Below are 11,132 nucleotides of genomic sequence, written 5' to 3' on the forward strand. Positions count from 1 at the left end.
TAGTTTTTTTTTTTTAATTCCTAGTTTTTTACTAAAAACAAAAATCCCTAGTTACAGGTTTGCCGATATTTAGTAACACAACAGTTCGAAAAACATCATGTTTATGATCCAAAGTTAGCTCCTTTTTATAAAACGTCTGCAAAACGAATATCCATTCAGAATCAAAGATGTGCCTACCCTTTAGATTTGATCTCAGTTTGAATATTTCAGCAACCATTCTCCACGAACAGACTCCAAGCTTATAAAAATATTACCAAAACCAAACAATGACAATCATAAAACAGACAACTACTCGAGAATAAAACAACATCAAGAGTAATATTTGAATAATCCAGTCATATTCATCTTCATCTAAACTTCTAAAGGTCTGAAGCCAATATGGTAATAGAAATATCATGTTCTACAAAACTTCAGTAATTAAAATTTCCATGGTAAATTTGTTTCCCCCTTTTTCGAATTTAAGCTGATGATGAAGTTATCCGAATAAGGCCATATCCGAATTTACCAGAAATTCTGGATAATTTCTCTGGTGTTCATTGACTTTGAATTTCCAAATTTTTGAGATAAAAGGATTAAAGAGCTGCATGGCTTGATATAGAAATAGCCATTACAAACGTAACAAACAGTCCAGAAATCCAAAAAAAAAAATCCAAAACTAATAAGGAAAAAGCGCATACCTTTATTTACACAACCGATTAAAGTCTACACAGAATTCAAATTTCAAAGCGGAGAAACTCAGAAATCTAATCAGAAACTCAAACAGAGCTGCCGTGCGAAAAATCGGAGCTTTAAGCCAAAACTGAAACCAGAAGAAAGAGAAAGGAGCGGAGGAGACATTACCTGTATAAACCAGACAAGCGAGTGGATTGAAATCGACGATGACTAACGATTTGCTGAAAATAGCCAGAAAATTAAATTGAAATTAGAAAAACTCGAAGAAATCGCAGCTAAAAATAGGAGCGAAACGGAGAGTGGAGCCTACCTGGTCCTCCACACACGGACTCCTCGATCAATCTCTACGCTCTCTCTTCTAGCTAGTCTCAGAAATTTTCAGTGTTTACTTGTATCTAAAAAGATTTGGTTTTTGAAAATAATCTCAGAGGCTGTGGTTTTCATGGAGTTGATTACTCTGTTCTCTCTGGTTTTTGGGTTTTGACCAGAATCGGAAAGGGCGGGGGTTCGGCTCGGCTCAGCTGCCCTTTTTGGTCCGGTTCGCCATGAAACTTTAGAAATTAAAAACTATTTAAAGCAGTAATGAAATAGAAATTAATGCAAATAAAGTGAGGAAAAGCTCATTTTGATGGGATTAAACTAGAGTGTTGGAGAAGATAAGATACTCTAATGTTTCTTTAGAAAAAGGTACTTTATGATTGTGTTTGGAAGGTTGCTTTGCTATTATAGTTGTGGATGGCCACTAAGTAACATGTATCTTAATTAGTGTATTTGCAAAATAAGGGAAATGCTTATTGTTATCATTATAAGCAGGACATATCAATCATGTTATACTGTGTTTTTTTATATAGAATAATCATGTTATAAAGTTAGAGTATTGAGACATGTTTGATAGGCCAATTTAAAGTATTTGTAAGAATATATCAATCATGTTATACTATTAAAGTATTGAAACATGTTTAATGGACAGATTTAAAGTATTTTCTAAGCATACTCTAGTAGGCTGAATGACATAACGGTTTATATCAGCTTTGAATTCCATTGTGTTAAAAGTTTAGAATAGTTTATCTCATTTCTAAACTCTAAACCACAAATTTCACACAATTCAGACATGACGATTTGTAATAATACATATGAATTTAATTTTCATTAAATGCAAAATGAATGAATATGGATTTTGATTGGCAGGACAGGTAATAAACCAGGAGATTCAGACAAAAAATAATAAAAACAAAAGATACAAAAATAAATAAAGACATGCACCGGCCACCGCGGATTACGTCTCTACTCTCGACTTGCCTGGTAGAGCGTGGCGCTAATCCTATCTCAAAATGACCCTTATGACCTTCGTAGCGGCCGCTCCTTAAGTTAAACAGAGTGGGTAATTGTGGACAAGCCACGTGCTAATTACGCGGTTGACATAAATTGCATGTGTGCCAGAATGGAAAATACAAGTAAAATCTGTCCAGAGGCCCAACGGTCCAAAACACCAAAGTCCAAACCAGAAAAGGATGCCAGAAAATATGTATATTTTTCTGATAGTGATGCCAGAGAAAATATATAAATACAATCGCAAGTTCCTAACCCCATTTAATAATCTTGATCCAGAAAATGTCGTTATTTAATTTTCTTCACAATCTAGTGCTGGGAAAATTAGCAACCATGGAAGTATTTGGGTTGTTAGTGACTATACAATATTCCACAAGTCCAACGTTATCTGAGAGTGAGAGTGAAAAGAGGGGAAGAATCTTTCTATTTTGTAACTTGTATGCACTGCAGAAGAAGAATAAGGCAAATGGTTTGGGATTTGTGGAGGGCAGAGGTTTTCATTTTCATATAGTTCTATCTATCATGAGGTGTGGACGTGTGGTAGTAACACCTTGAAACTTGAAAGCCAGATGAGGAGGGCAAGGAGGGTGCAACGCCCAAGTTCAAGTTCTACTCGTTTTTGTTTTCTGGGATGAAGACACTAAATGGCAACTAGTGGAAGATTTTAGCTCTGGTTTGGACTTTGGAGAATGAATTGCTTCGTGGAGAAAGCCCAGTCACATTTTGCTCTGCGTTTCTAATCAACATTCCTCTGGGCCTGGGCTATCAGCTTAGGCACCCACAATACCTTTTTTTTTTTGTTCATCAACTATATTCAAATTTCTTCCACGTTAGTATGACAGGTCAAAGTGAGAAGTTTGATAAATGAAGAAAGGAGGTTCGAAATTGACATGTCTATACCAAACTTATGTTAGAGATAAATGCATTATTACATCAAATATTAGTTTGTGATCGGTGATAGAATTATTGAAGAGAAATGCAAAAAGGTAAAGATAATTATGCACATTTGGTACCCAATACTACATTACACCTTTTTATTTGTTAAGATTTTCTCAGACTCATGTAGGTTACCTTAAATTGTACTAATATTAACTCATGTTTAGTGTTGTATGGTATTAGAGTAGTTTGCTTGGTTTGAGGTTTAGAATTATAGTGTTATCTAAGGATGACAAATTTGAGCACCCATAATAACACAATCTAAGGAGGCCAAAATGAAAACAATGTGCTACGTAAGCTCATTTATTTTAATACCCAGTAACACAAAACATGATACTAACCAAACTGGACTCCTTATTTAGAGCTTATGTATACATCTTGTATTCAACAGTTGATTGTGAACAACACATCTCAATCTATTTATATGGTAATTAAAGTCCATAAAGATTAATAAAATGACCTAACTATCCTTACATGGTTAACAAACGGTAAGTCAGTAATCAAGGCTAAGAAAATGATGTTGCATTGCCCCCTTTTTAATGGTTACAGTTACAAACTCGACATAGACAAGGGATTAAGTATGGAAATCAAGAAAGTAAAACGTTAAAGATGAAATGGTTGCAATCAACCATGTTGATCTGAGGTCACCTCTAATTTTGTCATGGAGTCTGTGTTGGGCTTGTCGCGTAAGAAAGGGAGAAAGAGAGCGAGTGTGAGACCCGTCACAAAAGTACATTTCTAACTACTCCTCTATCTCCTAATTCATCTTTGATCTTTGCTAATCATGAGGATGCTTGAGAATCAAGTCACCTAATGGTAGTTGAATTGTTAAACTATTAATCATCTATCTTAATCTTGTTTTGTGTCTGTGATGAGATAGCATCGGTTTTCCTGGGACCAAAAATTTTCAAGGCATTATTGAAATATGAGACTTAATTAGTTGGTACACCTAAACTAGTGCTGCTCACCCATATCTTTCACCATCGGTCCAATATATATAACATTCCAAACAATCCTTGCCTTGCACCCAAATCAAATTGCTGAGTTTTTTTTTTGATACAATCAAATTGCTGAGTTGCTTCCCTTAATAACATAAAGAGACGACCAACTCGATCTCAAATTATTCTAGCAACAAATTAGCAACTCTTTGCTTCTCTTTTGTTCAAAACTATTATTAACTATACATTACTAACATGTCCGTTGACGACCCTATATATCTCCTTACTCAATTTGTATCATAACATTCAAGAGTAAGCTCGAATAGAATTCAAGACTCTAGAATGGAAGTTTCAAACACGAGTCTAAACTATATATGTGATTCAAACACGAGTCTAAACTATATATGTGATTCATGGATCGAGATTGTATGAGTAAATCTATATATATTTGGAAGAGTAAAATGGAGAGCAAAAATCAGAATATAACTTGTCCGAAGTATACATAATAACTTCCTAGAATCCTAGAGTTGATCTTGCCCTAGAATGTAGCAAGAGGCCAGTGCGCCTTTCTCAATCATGTAAAATCTGTCACACTGTGATAATTTATCAAGAAAAACATCCCACATATGATATGAACACAGGGGCATTATGTAAACAAAAATTTTTAAGTGGAACAAGCATAAAGAAAATGTACAAATCCTACTCGTCTTCCACAGTATGTTTTCGTCTAGGATCTGTAATATTGATTTTCCAGTGTCCATTGGGAAACTTCAATTTTCTAGCCTTCCTCCGCTCCCAGTTCACATTAGTCCTTCTCTCCTTGGTCAACAGACAAAACTTCTGCAACTTCTCGTCCAGCTTATCGTGAATCTCCCACCACCTCCGGTGTGCCGCGTCACTCGCGTACACGAACTGGTTTTGTATGTCCCAGTTACAGTCATAGTCCCTGTAACACAGCCATGGCTTCAACCCCAAGTAATGTATCGAGTACAGCTTCGGCGGGTGCGCCCCGAACAGCCCGTCCTTCTTCTTCTGCTCGAGCGTGGTGTTGGACCAGAAGTTCTTCAAGTAGTTAACCCTTCTCGGAAGTCGGTGCCACCACACGAAGATCTCGTTGAGGAAGCCCTGGTCGCCTCCGTTGTACGAAACGATGTCGTCACGGTGGTCCATTAGGTGCTGGAAGGTGCAGTTGGAGGGCTCGATGATCATGACGCCGGAGTTGAAGAGGTGGATGTCGTTGCCGGTGGCCGACATCTGAGGGAAGTGGAAGAGGAGGTCGAGGTTTCGAAGTACAACGATGTCGGCGTCGATGAAGATGACCTTGTCGTAGTCCGTGAGCTGCCAGAGGCGGAACTTGCTGTAGTTGTACTCGTTGTAGGTGCCGTTTTGGGCTTTAGGGTTTCGGATACGGTTTATGAACCGGAGCTTCCAGCCGGCGGCGGCGAGGGCGTCGCGTTTGGGGGCGGAGATGGAGTCGTCGAGGAGGAGGACGAGGTCGCGCTTCGTGCCGGTTTGGAGGAGGCTCTGAGCTAAGGTTATGGCGCCGCAGACGTAGGAGCCCGTTGTGTGGAGGACGGTCACGTAGGCTTCTTTGGCTGCATTCTTTGTTGAGCCTTGGATCTTGGACAGGTCATACACTTCGTCGATTCCTGCAACACATAATATTCCTATTAAATCCTCAATTCTAACGGTGCTAATGTTTAAAATTCAGTACTCTAAAACTACTTTAAAGTTTAGATTAGAGACGGTAAGACTTGAGGGCAGCCTCACCAGGCTCGTTTAGAACATAAAGGCTATAAGTTAAGACTTGAGCTAGCATACCTTGTCCCCAGAGAGGCAAAGCCAGATTGCAAGAGCCAACAGGCAACGACACCTTTTGCTTCAACTTTGCCATATCTGCCTCATACAACCACCAATCTCCTTCTTGTTTCACCAAGTCACTGCACCTAAAAATCTCAAGCATTGGCCTACATTTGCTCCAAAACACCACCTTTGTCTTCAAATTCCTGTCCTTGGCTCCTCTCTTCACGGCCAGATTCGCCGCTATGAGATGGACTTGCAGCCTAAACACCTCCCTATTCCACCCCTCCTCCGGGTACTTGCACGGCAATTTAGCTACCACGAGGTTCATCCTGTCGTAATTTCGGTACTCCGGCATTGGTATCTCCGGGCAAAATGGCACATCAGTCTCTTCCTCTTCATCAATCCACTCAGGAAATAAATCCTCCCATTTGAAAAACTCTGAAACCCGGTTGAAACGAACTGGTATGACCTTTCCAAACCTCTTCCACTCGCTGACATCATCTTCTTCCATATTCACCATCCCAATCTTAATCCCCTTCCTTATTCTTCCTTCCAAAAAGCTCGGCACCTCCATTTTAGTACTCGCATTCAACCCTTCACGCCGTGTGACTATATAATCCTCTTTTGTCTCCTTCACTACCTGCTTCATCATCTTAACGCCATCATCCACCTGTATAGATACGATATTAACATCAAAACATCGACGATATATAATCAGGAAACATCAAGTACATTGTAAGCATGAAATAATGACGTAAAATCGAAGGGGAGGTTACATTAAGAGAGGGATAGTCTCACCTTACCCTTCTGATGGCAGTCGCTAAATGAGCACCTAAGCAGAGATACTGCTGCGTTCTGGTAATAGATAGTGGCAGACGGCTGGAGAAGAAGACCAGCGTAAACAACAAAAAAGAGAGCAAGGAAAACCAGGTTGACTCGGATGACCAAAGCCTTCGAAGAAGCGATCTTCGACAGCTTCTGGAAACCATTTCCTTCAATCATCTTAACCTTTCTGGGGTTGTGATCACACCGATCGATCGTGCGTATTTATAGTGCACCGAAGTTTCTGCTTTACGGTAAAACTTGATAAGCACTAGTCGATCATGGTGATGACTAGAACATTTGAGAAAGGAACTTCAGCTACAGCGAGCTTGCGGTGCTTAATAATTTACTTAATTGGAGAACTCAGACAGCGAAAGATTAGAGTAAACCTCAAAGAAAGCACAAACCATATATAGAAAGCTCCAAGTGTCGTTTCCTTGTTCTTGTACTTCGTTTCCTTCGCAACAAACAAGCTGGGAGCTAGCAAGCCTTGCTTTGCTTCTTCCGCTTATTATTCCCAGCTGAGAGTAATACTTAAGGTTATGGAGAGTATGTGTTTTTTTTCAATTCCATTTCTATCCTTGGCTTTTCTCCACTCCACGCCTTTTGTGAGTTTCTCCTTGCATGATTTAAATTTCTTATTTTACTCCAACAACTCTTTCTTGCAAAATTAGATGCATTATGAAATGTGTTGAACACTGGTACTAGTTTTTCTCTTCACAAATTCTGTTTCTTAATGTTAGAATTAAGGAGGGAGAGAAATGGCATTATTAGTAGTCTAAAGTAAACATTAAGGTAGGGAATTTAGAAATCTTGAAAGAGAGGTAGCCGCCCCTCCAACTCCAACCACTATTTAGTTGGCTAGTCTACTTCTGCTACATGCAATGCAATGTCGGTTTTACCCCATTACTAATTCTTCTCCATATGGTATTGCCAACTATAATCCTCCTTAATTACTTCAGTGATTTAGGTTAGACATCAACACATCACGGAAAAAAGAATGATTAGAGAACATGTTTAGCACGACAACAAATCAACAATAGCCTGCCTTTGTATGGTAAACCATCTCAACGTAAAATATTGATTGAGACCAACTGACGACTTAAGAGCATGAACCTTAAGTTTTGCAACGTTTACTTGGACTGCTTCAAACAATAATTAAAACCCGCCTTTTGTACCAGTCTCGACATTGTTGAAGCTTCATTAGCAAGAAATGGTTATGGCAACAATAAATTGCCAAGAACTACCTCCTTTTGCTCACACTAGGATAGAACTCAGCCAACAAAGTTAACATGTGCACCAAGTTAAACATAAGACCATCATCCATAGCCACAAAAACCCTTGCAAGTTCGAAACTTCGAATAGTATTTGTGCCTCGTGAGGCCACACTTTCAAAAGATGTACAACCACCAGTTGCCAATTTCTGTGGCTCTATCAAGTAATATGGAGTGTTGATGATAATCTAATTCCATTCTAGATTTTCAATAATTGAGTTACACGGTTGAAGTGCAAATTGATATTAAAACGGTTGGAAGACTCTCAACCCCCTCTATGAGAGAAGACTCTTAACCTCCTCTATGAGACGAGAAACTTTAGAACAAGATCTAGAGAACATTGATATCAAATGTCTACTTTACCATGCACCAATTTCTTCAGCTGGCAATTTACTAACCTCCGCCAAAATGTATTCGGCTTGTTTCAATCTGCTATATTCAATTATTCACAGCCTCCCTTTGCATATTATTGACCAATTACAAGCCTCTCTCTGAAGATTCACATTACGACACGGCAAAAGAAAGAGGAGCAAGAAAGTTAGCTGACCTGCTTTATTACGAGCAACTGGAAAACATGCAATGACCCGACTGCTAAACTAAGTTCTTGTATGGTTAGTAGAGGTTGGGCTTGGTAGGTTTCATTTTTTAACCACATCTTGAATGTGTTGGGAGTAGCTTTTGCCAGGCGGAATAAAAATCAGATCTTCCCATCCGGAATTCTTTTCACTTGACTGCATTCACATTAAATTTCTTTTAATAAAAGTACTAGAAGCAACATGTAGTATATATAATTCATGCAGCAAACAGAATGAGTACCTCCATTTTTCTCAAAACATCTTCCAAACTTCCAACCTGTAAAAGCAATTTATAATGAAATAATGAGAACGTAGAGAATGCAATAATATAACAAAGAGACATAAAAGTTTAAATTTAAATTGCACATTCATTTCTTTCCGTATGAATCCAGTATATTATTTAGTACATCCTTCTTCAGGAACAAAATACATTCTTTTTCCCACTCTTCTGATATCAAATATATAAAACACTAAAACAGTTATTTCTTTGCGTAATAAATGAGGCAAAACTAATGGCAGCTAATAATACCATAATATTTTGAGACACCCCTGGTCCTCGGGATGATCTGGAAACCTTTGACAATTCCTTTTCTATATCTTCCTGCATGGAAAAGCAATATTTTTCTACTGTTAAATCAATCTGATGAAATGCAAGTCACTAAAACAATATATCCACAAGAGCTTAAACCATCATAACTTACCTTAGTGAAATATATTGGGCAGTAACGCTTGTTTTTCTTCTTCACAACCAGAAGGTCGGACTGTAAAAAGGAAATTAGTCATAGGCTACATTGCCATAATACATATGCAAGCAACACAATCATCTTTTTAATTGCTTGAATATATTTGGCAGTTACAGGTGCAGATTATGCAGTAGAGCACGGCACAGCAATGTGGTGATTCTGCTGCATGGGTACTTCACAAGCCCATACTGTCCGGAAACCTCTTACTACTGGACTTGTACTTTTTTATTATTATAAATGTAAGTTTACTACTTATAGATGCATACCACCACGGCACTACAGCTATACATGACATAGTACATCCTGAATTCCTCTATGCGCCAACTCAGGAGCTATCATCTTTGTAGAATTTCAAAGAAAACCATCACAATGAAAGAAATAGATTATCCTACCTGAAAAACAGGAACTCCATCAAATGCACTCTTGCCCGCAGCTTTGAGCTAGAAATCAGACAATATACTTTGAGCCAATCTTGATTATTACAATAAAAGATATCACATAATAGTTCAACGTCTGAATGTTTAACTGTTAACAAGCAGTAGTTAGCTGTCACATAATAGTTCAAAAGGTTGTATGATTGTCTCTGCTACATCCATTACATCGACGCCCCACATTCCCACTATGCACTCAGAAAACTCAATGTCCAAAAGCCTATAAATCGAAGCTATTACTGTATTACATGTAAATATGTGTATAAGATATTTGAATTTCCTTTTAATTGTGATTTCAAAATTCCAACCAACAGTTGTATACACAGCCAACACACACAAACTTTTAAAATAGCGAATCAGAAACCTACCTCCAGTGCATTCTTAATTTGAACCGGGTCAGGCAAAAACCTAAATGCAATTCCTTCAACCTTCAGCATGTACACCTACAAAGCATACAAGTAAAAATGAATGCTAAAACCACCAGGCACCAGCTTAGCACTCTACTCGAAATTGCTGTAATACTGAATATCAACAGGGAGTATCAGTAAAACTACCATGACGACTAGCATTATCACTTCAACAACTACTACATTACTTATATTCAAGTAGCTGAGCTCTGAATAGTCACCTGATCAAGAGTGATTGGGACGACCTTGGCCGGACTTCTCAACTCCCTTGTCCGAGTCCGAACCTGAATCACCAATGTACACACATATAATTCCATCACTGACTCCGTGATTAGTTAATCAAGCAACTAAATTACAATTAAATCAATTCGAATCATACTAATTCACCTGGATATGCAACTAATTTCTATCTCATCAAACTCACATTTCGGATATCTTCATTTCAAAAATCTGAAGCTAAACTACTACTAACCTGAGCGAGGAAGGCTTCGGCGTCTTCTTTGCGGAAGCAAAGGAGGCCAATGGACTTGGCTTGATCGGGGTCAGAGATGAGCACGAACTCATTGTTCGAATTGCTAATAGTATACACCGCCGTGCCGACCAGGCTCTTCGCCACGTGGTCAGAGCTGAGAGTCGCGGTGGCGGCCAAGGCGTGGTTCGGCTGGCCCACCCAAGCCAGAGGCGGAGTGCCCGAGGCGGAGAGCAGGCGCCGGGTCGCCGGCGGGAGGAGGTTACCGGCGAACCGTTTGGTGTCTTCGAGGCGGTTGGAGAGGTCGGCAGCGAGACGGAGGCAGTGGTGGTGGATGAAGCTGGAGACGGAGAGAAGAGGTCTCGAGGGTTTTGGGGACTCCATTAGTGACTGAGAGAGTTGAAGCTAGTAGGATTTTGTTTTTATTCCTCTTTTTTTTTTTTCTTCAATTTTTATTGTAAAAAGTCCAATACATCTCTGACCGTATCCAAGACGTATCTGAGACGTATCCAGACTTATACGAGTCGTATCCGGACGTATCCGAGCATTTTTCCAAAGTATCTAAGCACATCGCTGCTGTATTCATTGGAAAAATTCTTGGAAACGTCTCGGATACGCTCACAGTGTGTTTGGATGAGGGTAAATTCTCGAGAATTTAATCAAAACTAAGAAATTCCTAATTTCTATGACTGTTTCCCCCGTTTGGATTCTTATCCTGTGAAATTAACAATTT

At 39.0% G+C, this 11,132-nt stretch overlaps 3 protein-coding genes across 3 annotated transcripts in view; all 3 read right to left on the reverse strand.

Annotated features, from left to right (window-relative positions):
• LOC101306197 (protein WEAK CHLOROPLAST MOVEMENT UNDER BLUE LIGHT 1-like) overlaps nt 1–1,095 on the reverse strand; it is a 4,858-nt gene extending 3,763 nt beyond the window's left edge. Inside the window, exons 1-2 of the mRNA XM_004291065.1 lie at nt 983–1,095; nt 841–893 (exon numbers count right to left, since the gene is read on the reverse strand). The gene's annotated coding sequence lies outside the window, so the exon portion shown is untranslated. The remainder of the gene's footprint in view (nt 1–840; nt 894–982) is intronic.
• Nucleotides 1,096–4,451: 3,356 nt separating this feature from the next.
• On the reverse strand, nt 4,452–6,833 carry LOC101306488 (UDP-glucuronate:xylan alpha-glucuronosyltransferase 2-like). The gene is made up of 3 exons (XM_004291066.1): nt 6,477–6,833; nt 5,697–6,348; nt 4,452–5,524 (listed from the first exon to the last, which is right to left on the reverse strand). The coding sequence occupies exons 1-3, from the start codon at nt 6,678–6,680 to the stop codon at nt 4,575–4,577; spliced, it is 1,806 nt and encodes a 601-aa protein (XP_004291114.1). The 5' UTR covers nt 6,681–6,833; the 3' UTR covers nt 4,452–4,574.
• Nucleotides 6,834–7,953: 1,120 nt separating this feature from the next.
• LOC101306781 (protein TIC 22, chloroplastic-like) lies at nt 7,954–10,783 on the reverse strand. The gene is made up of 8 exons (XM_004291067.1): nt 10,403–10,783; nt 10,152–10,214; nt 9,892–9,966; nt 9,485–9,532; nt 9,051–9,110; nt 8,879–8,950; nt 8,591–8,626; nt 7,954–8,505 (listed from the first exon to the last, which is right to left on the reverse strand). The coding sequence occupies exons 1-8, from the start codon at nt 10,781–10,783 to the stop codon at nt 8,413–8,415; spliced, it is 828 nt and encodes a 275-aa protein (XP_004291115.1). The 3' UTR covers nt 7,954–8,412.
• Between the last annotated feature and the right edge of the window lie 349 nt (nt 10,784–11,132).

This window comes from Fragaria vesca, linkage group LG2, assembly GCF_000184155.1.
Source record: "Fragaria vesca subsp. vesca linkage group LG2, FraVesHawaii_1.0, whole genome shotgun sequence".
Taxonomy (NCBI): Eukaryota; Viridiplantae; Streptophyta; class Magnoliopsida; order Rosales; family Rosaceae; genus Fragaria; species Fragaria vesca.

Excerpts from the sequence above, each read along its gene's own strand:
- LOC101306488 (XM_004291066.1), bottom strand. The coding sequence starts at position 6,680 with ATGATTGAAGGAAATGGTTTCCAGAAGCTGTCGAAGATCGCTTCTTCG. Across the intron at positions 6,349-6,476 it reads ACTGCCATCAGAAGGGTAAG|GTGGATGATGGCGTTAAGAT; the intron begins GTGAGACTATCC and ends GTATCTATACAG. Across the intron at positions 5,525-5,696 it reads TTTGCCTCTCTGGGGACAAG|GAATCGACGAAGTGTATGAC; the intron begins GTATGCTAGCTC and ends TATGTGTTGCAG.
- LOC101306781 (XM_004291067.1), bottom strand. The coding sequence starts at position 10,783 with ATGGAGTCCCCAAAACCCTCGAGACCTCTTCTCTCCGTCTCCAGCTTC. Across the intron at positions 8,951-9,050 it reads GCCCAATATATTTCACTAAG|GAAGATATAGAAAAGGAATT; the intron begins GTAAGTTATGAT and ends TTTTCCATGCAG. Across the intron at positions 8,627-8,878 it reads GGGTGTCTCAAAATATTATG|GTTGGAAGTTTGGAAGATGT; the intron begins GTATTATTAGCT and ends TTGCTTTTACAG.